General features: G+C 38.0%; 1 protein-coding gene across 1 annotated transcript in view; it reads right to left on the reverse strand.

Annotated features, from left to right (window-relative positions):
• ESR1 (estrogen receptor 1) overlaps positions 1–18,310 on the reverse strand; it is a 110,115-nt gene extending 91,805 nt beyond the window's left edge. Inside the window, exon 1 of the mRNA XM_010215716.2 lies at positions 17,785–18,310. Coding sequence (XP_010214018.2) covers positions 17,785–18,218 — 434 coding nt within the window. The 5' untranslated portion in view covers positions 18,219–18,310. The remainder of the gene's footprint in view (positions 1–17,784) is intronic.
• Between the last annotated feature and the right edge of the window lie 1,653 nt (positions 18,311–19,963).

Raw genomic sequence — 19,963 nt, forward strand, 5'->3', positions numbered from 1 at the left:
TCAATCTTCTCTAAGCTAAACAGGCTCAGCTCACTTAGTCTTTCTTCATAAGACAGACGCTCCAGTCCCTTCATCATCTTTATTGCTCTGTGCTGGACCCTCTCTAGAAGTTCCCTGTCCCTCTTATACTGAGGAGCCCAGAACTGCACACAATACTCCGGGTGCAGCCTCACCAGAGCTAAGTAGAGGGGCAGGATCACCTCCCTCGAACTGACGGCAACGCTTCTCCTGATGCAGGCCAGGTCTTCTTGGCCATGAGGGCACATTCCTGACTCATGGTTAACTTCTTGTCTCCCGGGACTGACAAATCCCTCTCTGTGGAGCTGCTTTCCAGCAGATCAACCCCTAGTCTGTACTGGCGTCTGGGGTTATTCCTCCCCAGATGCAAGGCCTTACACTTGTCCTTGTAAGTTTCTTAGATCCTAAAGTTGTTCAGGAGGGTGGTGAGTATTAAGCACCTCTATCAATCTGATCAGAAGATGATTGTGGAGGGCTTCTGAAAATTTACTGCTAACAGTTACAAAGGTTGTCATTTTTCTGCATGTTCAAGTACGTGCAACTGATGGCAATCTGCAAGCTGCCATATTGGACAATCTTCCTCTTCCTTCTTGCTTGCTCTCCCTTTATTTTTGGCCAGAGATGCTTATGCCCAGAGTAGCAAACTAATCCTATTCAATAAAAAGTCACAAAATTTGAGGCAAGAGAGGATGTTGAAAGACTGGAGGGAGGAGAAAAGGAATCCATCTGTGCCTTAACATGGACTTGTTCATGCAGGCACATGAACCCTCACTAGAAATATGCCAGGAGAAATGCCTTGCAGTGGCACTTCGGGTTAGATCAGACCAATATTTACATTGCAACTATATAAAACATTAAAATAGCAAACTGAAAGACTGAACTGTGTTCTTTTCCTCATTCTTCTGTATCTTCCCTTCCTTGTCTTCACACTGCAGAACCGTTTTGTGCTTCCTCATGCACATGAGAGGCAACTCTCAATCACTGGCAGTAACTGAATAGTTAATAGTAATTTTTACATTTCTAAGTTATCTTAATTATCCTGAAGCATCTGAATTGCTCCTTTACAGAACATCCATAGACACATTTGCAATGTTGATTCTGGAACAGTAACCAAAGAGCACACAGCTGTGAGCTGACTGCATGAATATATGTCCTCCTGCTTATAATATGCGCTTGCAAAACTGGTAGTTGACATGCTTGGGGCAACAATGTGTGAAAAAGGAGGTCTGTGTGCAATCCCTGCCCTTTGTATTGCTGCTGATTTTGTTGCTAGACTTTAAGAAGTTGTATTTTGGTTTTGACAAATACCTGCCATTCACTTATTTCTTTTCTTCACAGCAACAGAGAATAAGCTGAAATGCTTGGGAGGTGGTGTAATATAGCATCTCATTAATCGTCCCACTTTTTATTATTGGTGGACAGTAATTGCTCCCTGCCTTAAAAATTACAAGGGAAGGAAAATATCTATTAGACAAATTCAAGAGAGATTAAATGTACACTATTAGGGACATGGCAACAGCACTTTCATCATGCCAGTTAAAAACAAATTATCCCCTGCTCATGTGGCACACACATAATGCCGATGTACAAAGGATCCTTACTGAATCTTATCATTCTTGTTTTCCAAATATACATGATTAAATGAAAAAAAAAAAGCAGGTTTCAACCTCTCTTTGTTATATAATAAGCTCTCACGTGGCTACAGGTATTCAAAAAACAAACTATTTACCCCTTTCTAGCCCAAATATTCAAGGATATGTTGCATACAGCTGAATGTTGCAACCATACACTGCATTAAGCTTGACACTGCAAATCTATTAACCACCATGATCCTGCACAAGTCTCAACAGGAAAGCAGCTAACTGCAGAGCTGAGCCAACTCAGAGGTGAACTGCAGCGGTCTCCTCCTCACCTCTGCTGGGTCAAGCAGGCAGGAGCTGCTCATGAGAGCTCACTGCTTCTAGGCCATCTCTTTAGCCCCCTCAAGCCCCCTGAGCCCCCAGCCCCTCTGGGAGCCGACCCCTTTACTCCATTCCTGCCACGGCCTTGACAGCTCAGATGCATACCTGTCATGTCCAAGGGATGAAAAACAGGATTCAGCAACTCCCGGTTGGGTCTACACAGAAAGCAGTAGCTATAACTCACCTCTCTTCAAAGCAGCCTGGCAGATTTTGCATTTCCTCCCACCACCATGGTCGCAAAAGCTTTCAAGACTTAATGACAGAAACTCATGATTAATGATTTGAATAAGCAGCAAGTTAGGGCACAGCTTCAGGCTCTCATTCAGGCTTAAAATAGGCTTAATATAACCCAAATTAAAACCTGATTTTTGAACAATCTAAGCATTCAAAAGTAGATTCCAAAAAGAAAAATAGGTCAATATTTGATTCATTGCTTAAAGGTCTCTGTCCTTTTATTCACTTCTGTTTCTGTTCCACTTTAAATCTAAATATTAACAAAAATATTTTTAAAGATCAATTATAGTTTTAAAATTATACTGGTTTTCTTCATATGTTTCCATATGTTTCCATTTCTCAGGTTCAAGAGTGAGCATTAGATATCCAAGTTTAAAATCATAGTCATTTGATTTCATGTATATACTTACATAGACATAGACACCACCAAGCTAAATAATTTTAACCAACAACCATCTATTTTCAAATGAAGAATCACAAAGAATTTGAATCAGACTAGAATGCATACCACACAAAGGGGAAAGGTAAACCAAGAGTGCAGAGATTCACCCTGAAGAGGCCATAGTCGTGTCTCTCATTGCCAGCTTCAGCACTGCTCCACAGATCCGGAGGGACCTGCCAGACAAGCCAGCTCTGTGATTCTCATTTTCACTTGGTGAATCACTTGCGTTCCTAGCGTGGGATCTCAGCTCCAAATGCCCCACCAGCGTCCTGCATCAGCCAAACTGTACAAGGGTACACAGAGCAGTAGGCACTGCAAGAAAGGTGAAAAGTGCCTCTTACCTGTGCAGCTCTGCATCAGGATGCATACGGGAGGGCTTGCTGCTGTACATACCAGGGAGGCAGGAGGTGAGCAAAGACATGGGAAGGGAGGGAGGAGAATCCTCCCCCACATATGATGTAACTCCGCAGACTTCTGAGCACATACCTTGTTATAGAGAACGGGGCCCTGCTAAGGACCATCAGTTCCCGGGGGAACTCAAAGGGAAAAAGTACCTGCAAATAGCTTTTGTTTTGCACTTGATTTATGCTCAAAAGACTATCAAATAAATGGTTCATTTATGGTGACAGGAGGAAGCTATTTGAATCAGTCATTCAGTTTAAGTTCAATTCCCCCAAAGTATATGTGCAGACACAAAGAGCAAAAGAGATCTCAGACAAGAACTGAACTGGCCTCAAGTTTTGTCCAGGGACTTAAGCAGTTATTATTACTATTCTACTATTTTGAGAAAAAAAAAGGAAAAAAAAAAAGTGACTTGGTGACTTCAAGTTCAGCAAAATTCCTAACGCAATACTTTATTTCTCCTTTAAAATCTATGAGTTCCCTCCAAAAAACACTGTATAGTAATTATGAAGAAGTAATAAAGCAACCTTGCTAAATTAATGAATTACAACAATTCAGTCTTTTGCTATGGATACAATGTGCTGTCATTATTATGCATTCATTTAGTCCAGAAATATGCTTTAAATGGACTTACAGATTAGATCGATGCAAAATCACATCCAGTTGGAAACTGTTTTTTTTTTTTTAATGTAGTGCTAATTCAGATCCAAATTAGCCTTCAGCCAATTATGTTAGTCTGCTGTTGTGTATACCTGGACACACAGGGAACTACAAACTGATCTCAGACTCTCTGATCGTCAGTATAAATTATTTTTTACTGTATCATCTTTTGCAAGCTTACTCTTTCTATATAGCAGCTGTGCACAAATCTAATGGCAGAAACGTAACACCCTCTGAACATCCAAGGGCTATACAGGCAAAGAATATAAGAAGTTGAGCATGCTGATAGCACAGAACTGGGGATCAAAGGAGTAAAAGTAGCCATTAGATTATTTTTTCTCCATGAGAATTTTACTGTAAAGCCTTATACAGACAAAAAAAGTTGAACAGTGCATCCTGTACCTGAATATTTCCCAGCTGCAGAAATACCTGCTCTAAACATTACTCTAGTGATTCCCATGTAATAATAGTTCATAGTATTTAGTACATAAATACTCAAATATGCTGAGATGACTGATGAGAAAAGTAAAGCTCATGATTCAGATTTACTAATCACTGAGATACCTGAGCTGTTCTTCATTAGATCCATACTTCCTTTTTTGTTTCTATTCAGAACATTTTAATTGGAGTAATGTGTGTCTAGCAGTAAACTTTAATAGTTTTCCCTCTCAGAAAACCAATCCTGAAGATCTCTTATGACCAGACAGCTAAAGCTAGCTCTGAATTTCAATATGAGCTTCAAATTGTTCTTATGGCATGGCTTTTTTTTTTTTTTTTTTTTAACCATTGATATCATAAAGTATCAACTAGCTGTCAGGCACTGATCTGGGGAATTTCCCTGGGAAAAGAAGATTTTCCCCAGTGAATCTGGAATCAGGTCAGCTCTTCAGAGACCACCTCCAGCATCCATTCATTTCAAGCCACTGTATGACTGAAACATGGTTTTCTCAGAAAACATGAATCAGAGCTGTTGGACAGTTATTCTCACTTATTTCCCACCATATCTCCTCTGTCACGAGCAAGACAACTCATTCTGCTCTGCTCTCCTGCATTTTATTTGTGAAACTCCTCTGATGTGCAGCTCAGATGCTGGGTCTGTCTCTTAGGCAATATATCTTGGAGGTTGTTTGTCATTTCGAGACTGATCCACATTTGTTGACAATAAAGTGAGTTAGATAAAGGAAGGCACATATGAGTCAGAAAGTGGTTCATACATGAAAACAGCTTGAAACTATTAATACCTAATGCTGCCATTTAATGAATAATAAAAAAGCTGGTTCTAACTATACAGTTATGTTCTAGTTCTTCTTAAAAAGGCAGTTTTAACTAGACAATTTTTCTAAATGCTTTTGAAAAAAAAAGTAAGACAGCAAATATTATTTGCTTATATACTGATCTTAATACTGGTGCGCATATCTTCCTCTGAAGAGTAAGATCTTCAGTGCTTTGCTGAAATAAAACAGCAAAATCCTTAAACAAAGAACACAAGAAACTGAGAATAAAAGAAACTTAGAGGTTTATCTCAAAGAGTACATATCAGAAGGAATTAGAAGGCATGGAACACTGGTGCATCTTTTTTTTTTTTCCTGTACAATCATCCCTTATCTAACTACAAAACAAATGATTTAAGGTAACCAAACATGCAGTTTTATGAGAGGACTGAAATGGAAATTTATTTATGTTACATTTTTTTCTGTGAAAAATATTTGGTGTATGTGTTTCACAAGTCTTTGTGACAGATTGGTTTTGGTCGGTTTAATAGCTGTTAGTTTCCAAAATTATACTCACTGAATGAACACCTACTCACTATTCCGAATGTTTACTCCCTTGCTTATTTGTATCCCCATGTATTCTTTTTTACACAGTATTTAAGCCTGCTCTTCTGTCTCATTGATTTTCCATGTCTGGCTCTCAATAGCTCTCTTCATTATAATAGATGGTTAATTCACAGACAGCAATGAATGTTTTTTCATAAGACTCCCATGTGGTAAAGTATCACTATTTTCATTTTACATTGGGGAAATATGCAGAGAAATGTAAAGATTCATAGACATCTGTACAGAAATTTAGTTCTAGCATGTCTCAGCTTTGAGAAGTCTGATGTTATAATCTTAATAATGTTGCTTTATTCTATATTCTATATATATTCTGCATATATGTATATATGTATATATACATAATGCACGAGAAATTACCTCAGTGTCAAAGAAAGTAAACTAGTAAAACCCGGAAAGAAAAAAAAAATCCCATTGAATCATTCTGAGTCCATGTTTTAGGAGTGATGGAAAATTACATCAACAGCACAAACCTCGGCCACTTGGGCCATTAGAGTAACTACCAACCAGGGAAGTCTGTTACATTCTGGGTGAATTAGTACAAGAATGAAATGCAGAAGCTTCACACATTCTGCATAGCCAAAAGATCCATATTTCCTTTTCTCCTTTTTTTTTGTCTCCCTCCTCACATCTTTTCTGACTCATGCTCTGCAATGTGGGCTTGCTCTGTTTCAAGTGTGTTTTTAACCCCTGGCTCCTACTCAAGCCTCAGGTCCACGTATATCTCATTTCCATTCCTCCCTCTATTATCTGGCTCAGTTGTCTTTCATAATTTCTCCTCCTTGTTTACCTCCCTGGTCCATCTCAGGCTCTTGAGGTTCTTTACACCATCTCTAATTTCTCCTCCTAAATCGCTCCCTCATTTCTTTGTCCCAATCACTCTCTGCTAGTTGTCAACAGCCCACCACACTATCCTTACCTGAGATTCAGAGTTTCTATCTTATCATCTCCAACAGATCTCTCCACTGCCCTCATCCTGCAGAAACCTCCTCTATTTGTGCCCCTTCCACACAAGTCCAGTTTTTGACTGCATTCAACTGCAGTGGCTTCTGACAGACTGTTTAGACCTAACACAGGAGAAGTAGGAAGACACTAAAATAGAAGAAAAGATGCTTTTCTCATATTTTCTTGAAACTAGTCATATTCTGGCTAGACAGATAAACTATAAGGTGGGTGTAAAATGTCTGGATTGCTGCTCTCAATAGGTGGTTATCAGTAGTATGAAAAACAATTGCTACCCAGCTACCAGTAGAATTCACAGAGATCAAGGCTGAGGTGGGTATTTTATTAATGCCAGGAATAAAGGAACAAAGTGCACCCTTAGCAAGCTGATCATCTCCATACCCAGTTTGGAGGGGGCAGGAAGCAGGGGCAGGTGGCTAGACACTGCATAGCCAGGCTGCCAGTCAAGCTGGTGAAATGGGCTTACAGAAACCTCAACAGCACAAATGTAGAGCTCTGGATCTGGGGCAGAATAAGCCCTGGAGTAGAATAGTGGGGACTAGAAAGCAGCAATGCAGAGATGAGTCTGGTGAAAGTCGAACAGGGATCAGCAGTGTTCAGCAAAGAGGACCAAAGGCCTACTGGGTTGTACTGATCTGAGTGTTGACCACAGATCAAGAAACAACTGACATGAGTTGTAGCAAAGAAGATTGCAATTACACATTAGGAAAAAGTGAAAGTAATTCAGCACTGTAACAGGTTGTCCTGCAAGGATGTGGAATTCTTGAAGATACTCAATGCCCTGAGAGATTTGATCTGTCTTTGAAGTTAGCTCTGGTGTTGACCAGATAATATCCAGAGGCCTCTTCCAACTTAAATTACTTTATTCTTCTGAAAGCTCAGTCACCTGCCTCAGCCAAGAGTAAGAATTGCAGGGAAAGTCTTGTTCAAAAGCCATAGCTGTACCAGCAGCCACACATTCTGCTAGAAAAGGGTGTTGCAACCAAGTCATCACAGAATTGCTGGCAGAGGTGGAGTGTGAATGATACTGATGAAATTTCATATAATTTAGCAATCAAATGCAAACAAAATCCCACTATGTGAAGTAAGATCTTGTAGCATAAACTTCAATAGGTTCTTTGGGAAGAAACAAATAAAACACCCCTGACAGCATCTCCACACTGCCAAATACCAGAGCTTTATCTATAAAACAGAGGTGCCTGGCCCGCTCAATGAAAAAGGTTGTTTTTTTTTTTTGTTTTATTTTTTTTGGGGGGGGGGGATGTGAAGGGGGAGGAGGGAAATTTATCTTTTAAATATATAAACTAAATATATATATATATCATATAGCAAAAGCACAAAAATTTCTTCCCCTACCTCATACCCAGGCCCTTAAAAAAAATTCAACCTGAGACAATCACCTGAAAATATGAGCCAAAACTGAAAAGTATAAGTAACCAAAAAGAAAGGAACTAGTCAGATCCAAGAATAAGCAGGACTACTAGTGATCTGCCTTTTAGTAAAGTGGAATTTTCCTCTCAGGTGTTTAAAAATTTATCTGTAGAATTATGTTTATTTTCATCTTGTTTGTTATGTTTTCAACACTTGGATAAAGAAAAATAGCAGTAATAATTTAATTTATTAATGTGCAACCTACTTTAGCAATATTTGACTTTTTAAATCACAATATGCCTGGCATGTATTCTTAACACACACCTGTTACAATTGTTCTAATTCTCAACCTTTGCATTAAAACCTTCAGTCATGTTATGTTATATGGATTTCTATTTCTTCACATTTTTCCATGATGTTAGAGACTTTTTCAGAAGTCAAACCTTGTTAGAGTGATTTCATGTGTTTAAGATTATGCCGAACCACCATTTGCAAAATTTGCATTCTTTTATCTATTATCAATACCCTTAAGGCATCAATAATAAGACGAAAATTAGATTAGACTTCCTGTAGCTAGAAAGAGCTAGAAATACATTTCTACCTATATATTCTAAATAAGACAAATTCTGCAAAACTATTACAAGGTAATAAGTTATATGCATATATACCTATATTTTATACATATATACACTTGGCATATATTTATATATATTTGGTATACGTATATGGACTAAAAGAGTATCATGTTAATGCAGAATGGAGTAAACGGACAATGCTTTCCTTTAACACACTAGTTCCCTAAGGACATGCAGATCTGGCACACAAGCTCAGCCACACTATTCTTTGTAACTGCTAGCCATTCTCTAGGCACAAGAATTCTACGATATAGAATTTGAAACAGAGATCTCTCCCTCAAGACAAAAGAGCAACCAGTAACCAAAGTAAGGAACACTAACTTGAAATAATTCTCCTTGGACACAAGTTGATACAAATTACTGAGTAATAACTAGATACAGTGCTTGATCAAGATAGCTTGTAGTGCAAGACAGCTCAATAAATGTCCTAAATATGAACATTTACTAGCTTTAAAACTAAAAATATAGATGATTATATTATATTACATATCAGTTTTGTTAGATATCTTTTTATAGTACTGGTATTCAATATTAGAGTTAAAAGGTGATCTTTACAGTTAGCACCTTCTAAGTTTACATCTGTACACAGAGCAACTATGGAGAAGAAAGTAAATTGTAAGTGTCTAAAACTGGAATATCTGTCACGGTTTTACAAATGAGAAGGTCTTCCCTCACAAAGCTGAATTTCATTATAAGTTCAAAAAAATGAAAAAATGAAAAAATGAAAAAACGAAATAAAAAACAGCAGATTGTAACTGAACTATATCTAATATAACTGAACTATAACTGAGCTATATCTAAAACAGGCAGTGGATGGTCTCTGGAAAACACAGCATGAGTTAGTCTTCTTATTTAAGATTTGTGGCCTAAATCTTATGCTGCATCTTCTGCTGCTTTTTCTACTGCACTTTCTCAAACATTCAAATCTACTAAGGACTGAGACTTTTCCTGTGCTACAATAGATTTCCCCTTTCCTTTTCTTCCTAGTTTAGAGACCCCCTTATCATCTCAGACAGGGCTCCATGATCACGACTTAGCAGCGTAAATCAAAAGTGAAGCAGGCTATAGTGAACAAAGCAGCGTCTTGTAAGACCACATGATAGGCATAAGAGCACATAAAAGCATAGAGGAAGCACATGCTATTAAGGCACTGAAGGATCTTAAGTGGAAAAAGGCTGGTTTTCCTTAGGAAACCCAGTTAAAAACAATTTCCCTAGCTGGACATGATGATTAACATGGAAAAATGTACTCCTTACTCCTACAGCTCACGAGCAGGGAGTGAAATATGCGAACATTAAATGCAGCCAAGTGTTGACTAGCTCTGGTGTGTCATTCTCAAAGGAGGAAGAAGAGTCTCCTTTGCAGCACTCAACAGTTACTCTGCACAGATACTGCTGCTTGAGTCCTGGGAGGTAAGTTTTGATGGCCAGCAGTGCTTTGAAACAGCAGCACATGGAAAGAAAAGGAGATATATTCCATCAGTGTTGTCTGCCATGGACTAGGCTGTGTGCTTTAACAGCAGTTGTGGTCAGAAATAAAAGGGGATACATTCACCCTGTCATGTGGATAGGAATGAACGACTTTGCACATTTAGTGTGTTCTAAGGCATGTTCTGAGGCTAACAAAAGAGAATCCTAAAGTTGTAAGATAAGTAGAACAATAGCAGAAGAAGTGCTAAAGGGATCTTTAATAAACCAAGAAAGAGAAGGATGAACAAGTTGTCCTGTCGGGTGACAAGCTGAAGTCATGAACTAAGCCCACCTACCTGAAGCGCTGAACATAGAAACAGACTCCATATCAAGGTTTCAACTGAATCTAAGTCTCCATATCAAGGTCTTAACTGAATCTATGCCTTTCTAATGCGAAAAGTCATTCCTTTCATACATATTTTCTCACTTTCATGGTACAAGTTGGACAGTAAAGAGTGGATGTTAAGCGTGATTAAGAACAATTACCCAAGCATCTTATCATTAGATGCAAAGATTCTCAGTAAACTTTCTAGGTCACTGGTATGTGAGATCAGTACCAGGTCATCTTGCAGGGTGGACTGAAGGCTGAATGGCTCTGTGTATTAGAGTATTATTAGGGAGCTATTGGACTAATCAAGTATTTGCTTGTTCTTCAGACTCTTTGTGGGAATCAGGAAAATTAGTAGGATAGCAAACATCATCTCTTCCAGGCCATAGAAGGTTTGCTGGGCACAGGTAAAGCTGTTCATGGTTAGTCACCAGCTGCGTGCTTAGGAAGTCTTCTTAGTTACTCCTGATGCTCAGGACCCATTACTGCTATCTTCTTTTGCTAAACAGTGAAAATAGAGGAGGCATCTTATTTACATAGACCCTGGTTGTCATGTTATTAATTGAGATGGCCAGTCTAACAGTTGGAAGACCACTGGAAATGTTGTGTACAACTATCTAATGAGATATTCATATTTAATCCCCAATTTAACTGAGGACCTTGTTTCTTTAATCCAGTAAAAGGTTGAAAAAAAACTGTCCAGATTGCTCCTGATTAATTTGTTAAGGAGGAATTTTATTCTGCTCATAAAGTATTATTTTATTGTGGCTAATATGTATCACCGTAAGTATGCTTGTTGTAGATTAAACCTGGCATGGAATATCTCCTGTTCTTAGTTTTGCACTGGAAGAAGAAAGATATTGTGTCAGATATTGTAAAAACCCTCCTAGCCACCAGAATCTGAGAGTGGAAAAAAAAAAAAGCAAAAATGCCTTGCCTGATGTCACATTGATCAGTGTTCATAATGAGCTATGGTAAATGGTGACCTTTTTCAGTTCTCTGGAAAGCTCATCCAAAAAAACAGGGATAGGGTACAACCTCTGGTGTGACTTGTCTCTGTTTAGCAAATTTTCTAAGCAGATTGAACAATGAATACAATAATAACTGCCTTGCCCCCCCTCCCCTTTTTTTTACCTGGAGACTATAACATTAAGGATGTTCTGCACATCATTATCTTATTTGCTTTCACAGTTCCCTTCAGAAAATGTCTAGGGAATTGAGGTTTCCTAGGTGGAAGGGATCAGCATTAATATCAAATGAAAACTGGAAACTAGTAAAACAGTGGCAGATTGCCTCCCATGCCTAGAGAAGGCTAAGGAATCCAACTTGCAGGGATAGGGGAGTTGTCTCCCTATTTTGTCATGTCTTGCATTGAATTAATTTTCCTTCAAGTATGACCAGCTACTACTGTCTTTTGCTGAATTATGAAGGCAGAAGTACAAAAATGCAATAAAATCACTGAAATATAAATAATGATAGTTTTTGTCTCATTTGCTTTTAGGCTAAATGTTGTTCAGTAGTTTTACAAAAATAGACAGTTGCTTTTAAATGTAAGTACTGGTGAACATACTAATCCTAAGCAGGATTAATATGATCAGAATGTCCAGAGTTTTAAATGATATCACACTGGTGATGATGTTGGCTAAATATGGGCCTTTTTGTGACTAAATACCTGATTAGGTATTGGGCACTGAGCCGGCATCCCCTAGTGAATACCTTGTGTTCCAGATCGGAGTTCACTTCCAAATAGGAATGTAGCAGTATCTACCCAACATGAGGAAGTGTTCTTAAGGCAGGAACAACCACAAAGAGCAACACTTAAAATGAGAATGCTGAAGGACAGCATCTCTGCTCTAATCTCAATTCTAATGTCTGAACAGATAACAGAAAATTCCCTGCAGACATATGAGTGATTAGTTTCAGTCTTTCATTGCCAACGATATCAAATTACTTGGTCCCAGTTTGTTAGCAGAAGTAGATGCGCTTCACTTGCAGGACTCTCCTCCTTTACATTTGTTAGGAGCTATGCCATAGCCCCTGTTGGCCTTACTGGTTCATGTAATCCTAAGTGCCAAAGTCCTGGCATTTGATGTTCCCTTAGCGTCTGCTGAAGGAGCTGGTGCCAACAACTAATGCCTTCCCTATCAGAGCAGATATGGCCAGCAGTGTTTGTTGTTTCAATAGCCTCAGAGCAAGAATGATCAAGGCCAATGACACAGAGTCAATTTCCCTGTCTTCCTCTCAAGGGACATAGTGCAGTGTCTATCTAAAGGGAGATTACAGATTTTAACCATTTTGCTCCTTTAGAAAAAGGGAGACATGCAGAATTAATTTTATGTAATCTACAGTATCTCCATTTGGTATCCTTCATAATTCAGATAGGTTTTTATACAAGAATAAGCCACCTTAGTCAATTTTATAGTATAGAAAAAGAAACTTGAACTTTCAGAGTCTGTCACACTTCAACTATTTTAACCATGTATCTTATGAAGAAATAAAGTACATGTTTAGAGTGCCTCTTCCCCTCTGAGTCTCCATAAACTAAAAAGAGAGTCATGAAGTGACTCACTGTAAAGGTCTGGTGATGTTGTCCACATCTCATGCCATGTGAACTCTCCCCAGTGATGATCCCCACTGTCACCCACCTACTGTTCCAGAAAGGCACAGGTGCATGCCCGGTGCTGTGTCATATCCAACAGCCCTATCAGACCCCACAGCCTCTCAGTTGGCACCAGATGCCTTATGAGCAGAAACCTGAACCAAGCCCTAGGTGTCTGCATTTAATCAGATGAACTCCGTCGACACCGGCTGCTTGAACAAACAAACACGGCTTTCGGCAATAGTTTAAAATCCACATGAGAACAATTTGGTATCTAGAACATTTTTTTTCTGGGCCTGCAGATCATGCAGAAAATACTTCAGCTAAAGAAGTGGAAAAAGTTTTTCTCAATAACTGATCAAAAAGGAGAGCTCAGAGAGATCAGGTGAGACCCATCTCCCTACTTTGGCACAAAAAGGGATAGTTGTGGGAGTGTCGCTACTCCTTTACCCTTTCTACCCTGCCTAGCCTTATTTACAAGTATGAGAAGGTGCAGCTCTTCAAATATATGGGTTAGTACAAGCACACTTGCTGTGGGATCCGCACCAACATATTCCCCATGGACAGCTGCAATGACAGATAATATTGTCATTTACATGACCCACATAACTGTAATATATGAGAACCTCAGAACATTTAACAGGTTTACCTTTAAAGCACTCCTATAAGATAAGGAAATATGGAGTTATCCTATATATTTCATTACAAACACCTATTGTAAAACTGATAGGGATATCAGGGCAAGCCCTGAAAAAATAAACATCTTGAGTGTTCAAGAAACTGTGGTCAAACTTCATACATACTGATGCTTAGTGAGAAACTTAAAGCAGATTGACACTTTACAGAAAAACAACCAATAAAACAAAAATGTCCACTACAGTACTTCGTTATTCCCGTATGAAATACCTCACGATGTAAAAAAGAATATGTCCTTTTGTTTTGCATTCATTGTAACCTTCTTTTAACTTTAAAATTTAGGAAAAAAAAAGTCTGTTTAGAACTCAGTGGGAGCAGCCACAGAGTTTAATAATGAATCAGACAAGGTAAAAAAGAACAAAACCAAAATAAAACAAAACAAAAAAACAGATTAAGTTACTTCACTTTTCAAACTATGATGGGTTTATGAATTACATCAGAAGAGGGAACTGTCTACATTTGCAAACTTATTTCTTAATTTTAGAAAGCATTAAAAACTAAAGTTGCTATCATATCAGCTGGAACAACAGTTTTATAATAATTCAGTATTAATTTCAGTAGTTGCAGTCTGTCTCTGCATGGGTTTGGGGGAGATTTGGAAGTGGCAACAAACTCACTACAGAAAGCCTGAAATACAGACAAGATTTTATTCCAGATCTAAAAAGTGCAAACTCTGTGGGATAACACAAAGAATATCACATGTGGGAACAACAAAAAGGATTCATCTTCTGTTGTTTATAGGAATTTACTGAGATAAATTAGCTACCGAATGGCTTCTCTGTTTTTCTCTGAATGCACCAAAACCTGCCAAAGTGCACAAGGAAATATTTTGACCAAAACTCAAATATAGCAGTTAAGATCAAAAGAAATTGTATAATTAGTTTACAGCCCTGAGCAAATAATTTTCTTTAATAATTATCAACGAATACTCAACATCTAATAAAAATGATTGCTAACAAAGTGATAGAGAAAATAAAATGTACCTAAGATGTGGCGAAAATTAAAACCATAACCAATGCTATGCCTTCTCCCCCTTACTGGAAGATACTGACACTGTAAGATAAGAAAGAGGTATTTTAGTTTGGCTCCCTATAAAAACATCCACAAGGTCAGACATAAAAGACAAGTTAAAGACAGCACAATTTGAATTAATTGAGCCTCCTCTTTTCTCAAATCCTGCTGTTCTCTTACTTAGAAACTCCAGAGAGAAGAAGATTGGTGTATTTCTTGTGTTTTCCTATTCTGCTAGATATGGAAATCTGTCATTAACGTGAAATAAAAGGCAGAAAAAGTATTTTGAAATGGAAACATAATTTGAAAGCTAATTTGAAAGTAATGAACTATAAGTTCTGAATTAGTATTTGTGTAACTGTATGTCTGTTTACTGAGCACAATTTTGAACGTCTATTCATAAATCAAACCACATTTAACTTTTTCCTCCTAACATTCATTTTGATTTAGTAAAGATTTTTTAACATTTTATGAAAGCGTTAATGGAGTTTAATTCCTTCTCTGGCCTACAATGAGCATTTATTGTTTTAGACCCTTGTATCAAAGAATGCATTACTTGTATCTTAAGTCCACAGCACAACAGGATGCTGCAGTGCAAAAAGCACAATTCTGTTACACAAAAAGCATTCCGGATAAGAATTCCGGAGCAATCTTTCTGGGTCTTAGGTTACATTATTTACTATAGCAGCAAACAACCGTATCATAAACTGATCGTGATCCATTTTAAATTTTGTGAGTGCTTTTGGATTGCTATTTTTTGTCTTCAGCATTCCTACTGCTATGTTGTTTCAGAAAGCCACTATTTTGGTAGTTATATCTCTTCTAATCTTCAGTATCAATTTATTCATTCCCAGATTGAACTGCCCCATGCTTTCTTCTCTACCATAATCCAAATGAAACCAATGAGATTAGTCCAATTAATATAGCAAATTGGAAATTCATATATTACAATAGTTTTAGAAGAATTTGCTGTTAAAACTCATGATTAGATATTTAAATATTCCACAGACACTGACCACATATTCAAATTGTTTTTAAACAGTCCATTTATGTTAACATCTGTGCCAAACTACAGGAAAAAAAGAGCTAAAACTTAATGTTGTCATGATGATAACTTTGTAAACATAATCTTGCTGAAATGAAAACAGCAATGCTTTTATCAATTTAATTCCAACAATACTGAGCTTGTTAACACAAGATAATCATAGCAAGTACTCAGATGCACATTTCTTATTACCACATAAAATGTGCTTTGCAGAATTACAGCTAGAAGGGGCCATTAAATCATTTCTATAACTCTGTACACAGATAAACCACCTGCATATTCAGGATCATAAATTCACCTAATTACCCCTGCATTAAGCCCCATCAATTGTATATGGCTAGGAATATCAGAAATACCAAGAGATGGGGAATCCAGCATTGCTCTTACATGTTTGTTCAAACATCACTGTTTAAAAAACTACGTTATTTTTAAGTGTCTCCCTTCAATTCAGTGTTTAAAAACTGAAAGGATACTATTTCCATTTTTCAGCATTTCCTTCCAGATGATTCTTCTTATGATTTTCTTTTATTCTATTGAAGTAAAAAATCCCAAATATACTATAGGTGCCCTGCTTGTATATATCAACTTCACAAACTCCCGTTTGCACATCTAAGGTCACTTACACCCTTTTCATCATAGGTTTGCATGGGATATTCATGTTAAAACTCTTGTTATCTAGACAAAGTGCAGTTTAATGCTAAAATCACCAGTTCTCACAATTTTTATTCCCCACATGTATTCACTCTTGCTACAGGTAATACATTTGATTGTATAAAATGCATTTTGTTCAAATCAATTCAGTTAACAGGTCATTTTGCTGGCCTGTCTGGCATAACCGTTATCTGTCTTTTCACCAGTCTGTATACTGTCTCCTCCCAAAGCCTGATTAATCATTTTCAAAAAGTGCAATCATCATCTGCTTTTTTGGAGCAGATACAGCTGTTTTTACTCAGGCTGAATTAGACTTTCTTTAAGGACATATATTGCTGTTTGCAACAATATGTTATACTATGCAAATAAGTCTGGCAGTATTTGGTCCACAACAGAGAAAGAGTAACTTGGTTTTATTTTTTTTTTTTAGCCCCATTCCATTTCTAGCAAACTCACCTGTATCTCCCAAATAAACCCGAGAAACAGAAAGTTTAGATGAAAATTTATGTCTAACTGTTCACTTTGATTCACTAGAATCTAATGTAAACTATTGATATAAAAATCTGCTACTAATAATAATGTGCAAATATTACCACTGTGGATATTGGTGTGTTTGACTATATTTACTTGTAAGCTACAGTTCTACCAACTTCATCCACTTCAGAAATTATGTAAATGTTTTCACAACTGGCAATAAATATTAAATCCAAATAAATCAATTCCTCCCTGTTCTAAGACACTTTTATCCTTCTATTCCAGGCAAAAATGACCCGTTTGTTATGGGATAAAAATACAAGAAAAAGAAAACCTTTACTTTGAAAAACAGCATGTCAGATCTGTGGTTAATATATATTTTTCTGCAATTATACATGCAGGTTATCAAGTATAGAGTTCTTACAGCAGCTTGTGAGGGTGGTTAATGACTGAAATGCTGCCACCGAGTCAGCTCCAACAGTTTGATTAGGAAGGATACTGTGCCTCCGAGTTACTCCCTATACAAGTTACTTCTCACACTTTAAAGCAAGGCAAAGCAGAGAAAGCCCCTCTCAGCTAAGAGCTGAACAACCACTCATAGCTAGAAAAGCGTGGTGGCAGAAGTATTTCTCAGCATACCTGAGATAACTATTCTAATACATATATTGCAATAGGGAGTCTTCCATCCTTCAATCAATCATGTTTTCATGTTTTCCCAGGAAACACTCATACTCATCTAATTTCTTTCTCATATACATACAGTTTATAAAATTTATAGCTTAGAGTTGCAATAGCAGTTTTGTTTTACCCTGCACTATCTTTTACGGTCTAGTTATCATGGATGGTTCAATCACATTACACGGTCCCTTACACATAACAGAAGTTCAGTGCACACACGTTTTAGTGCATACATAATTTTCTCTGCATATATGATTAAAGAAAAAAAAAGGAAGGAAAAAAGAAAGGAAAATTATTGTATGTAGCATTTACCTGTAGAAGGCTGGGGGAGCAGCTTCCCTCATTCCAAAGCTGCCCTGGTCGTTCTCAAGGTAATAGGGTACCTGTTGGCCGTGGTGATGGATGAAGGGGGAGAGCTGGGGTGCCGTCTGCAAGAAAACGACGGGGCTTGGTGGGACATTGTTCAGCGAGTGAAATCCTGTCAAGCTGCTGGACCCAAAGGACTCAGAAGTAGGGGCATAACTGAGAGTTGTAGAGCTGTACACGGGTGCAGCGGTAGCAAAGTCATAAGCGGCCCCTTCTGGGTAGTTGAAAACCCCTGTCTTGTTGCTCTCCACGTACATGTCGCTGAGCGATCTTTCCAGAGGGATCTTCAGCTGAGGTCTGCCCAGTGTCTCCAGCTCCGTGCCTTGGATCTGGTGCAGCAGGGTAACTCCAGAGGTTTTGGTGTGAAGGGTCATGGTCATTGCTAATGGCAGTGCGCAAGGAGCATATCTGCTTTTATTGTCAACAGCGAGATCAGCAGCTGGCAGTCCACCTAAAAAAGAGACCAGAACCTATTCTGAGGCTCAGCAGAAATCATACTAAAGCAGCACTGCACAGGTATTCATCTAATCTCGGCAAGGAGGAGGATACAATCAAAGGCAGAGTGAGCACTGAAAACCACATTCTCTCTCTCTCTCTCTCCCCCCTCCCTCTCTCCTTCTCTCAATCTCTCCTTCACTCCCTCTCTCTCTAACTTTTAAGTACTCCTCATCTGCACTAATATGCATTATAAAGGTGCTGGCCACAAGCCAGGAACGCTTGCCTTGTGCTGACATTGGTTTAAACATCACTTCAGAAACAATTAGTTTTGGAGTTACACCAAATAATTGTCCCACTAAATGTTACTTTATTCTTACTAGTCCTTTGATTTTTTACTTCAGGGTAGCCAGCGCTCCAGAGCGCCTAACGGAAAAGAACGTTTAAATCAAACCAGGAAGACTAGTCCAGTGGTCAGGCAGATTACTGCCTTTTATTTCCTCAGCAGGCTCCAATCTATCTCTGTTTATCTCTCCTCCTGTTTGATTCATTTTCGTGTTTGCTAGAAATATGTAATGTGTACATTGTAATGACCCTGGGTAGGACTGTGCTGTAACTGAGATATGGCAGAGCAGAATGTGTGTGCACGCTTGTTTGTGTGTGTGTGTGTGTGTGTCACTCGCCTCAGTCAATAAAACTAGCTGGCAGAAACCAGAGGATGTGTGATAGCTATGTAGGAGAAAAGTTTTACAACGTGCTCTCATCAGTAATAACATCAGTAATCAGTAATAACTTGCAGCAACTACCCTAAGTGTAAAAGCAACAGTAAAAACATGAGGGAAAGCTTTAGATTAACTTTCTAGTATCTGTCTGCTTCTTCTGAGGCTGCAAAATGATTAAACAGAGCTTCATACAGATTTTATCATAGTAAAACCCTAACAGGAAAAAAAAATGGTTTGATTACACGGCGTGTGATTGAATGAAGGAAATTCTTTTGCCTATTCCCATAAACAGAAGCTCAGCAAACTTGAATTTTGAAATCAGACTGGAAAATCAAGTAATCTAAAATAATCACAAGGGATTAACTGTAAAATAAACAGAAATGTTTCTCAAGTTATATTTAGAAAAAGAAAAAGGAGAGCGAACATAATGAAAAGGTGTGGCATGCATGCTTCATCTTGCAATCTCATTCCATGTAATTTTAACTTTGCATAAACCAGTTGTCCTGAACCAATGAAAGGAAAAGCTCTAAAAACTGTTTCAAGTTCTTTAGCATTATTGCTGTGGTCTGTGGTCCAGTCAGTGAGATAGATAGGTTAATGCCAAGCCCAAACACATTAATGTAAGGGCTCCAGTGAGTATGGTTTCCACACTAATGAAGCCTGTGCTATACTTAAGCAACTCCACAGTTACTCAGCTCAACCTTCAAAAAACCAAAGAAACTGAAAATCTCAGTATGTAGGTCACTAATATCTTCAGGATAACTTTACTAAAAATTATCTTATTTATTAACACTATATTTTCATAGCTACTAAAACAACAAAAGTTATTTATATCTGCAAGACTAAACTGAAATAATATACATTAGTACCTCTGCATACACACAGCTAAGACAACAGCACACACATAAATAGGTGCTTGATAGTTCCCCACTCACCACCCTCCCTGTCCTGTTCAAATTTCAGATTGT

Source organism: Tinamus guttatus, unplaced genomic scaffold (genome assembly GCF_059628265.1).
Source record: "Tinamus guttatus ecotype Peru unplaced genomic scaffold, ASM5962826v1 Tinamus_guttatus_pri_ptg000716l, whole genome shotgun sequence".
NCBI lineage: Eukaryota > Metazoa > Chordata > Aves > Tinamiformes > Tinamidae > Tinamus > Tinamus guttatus.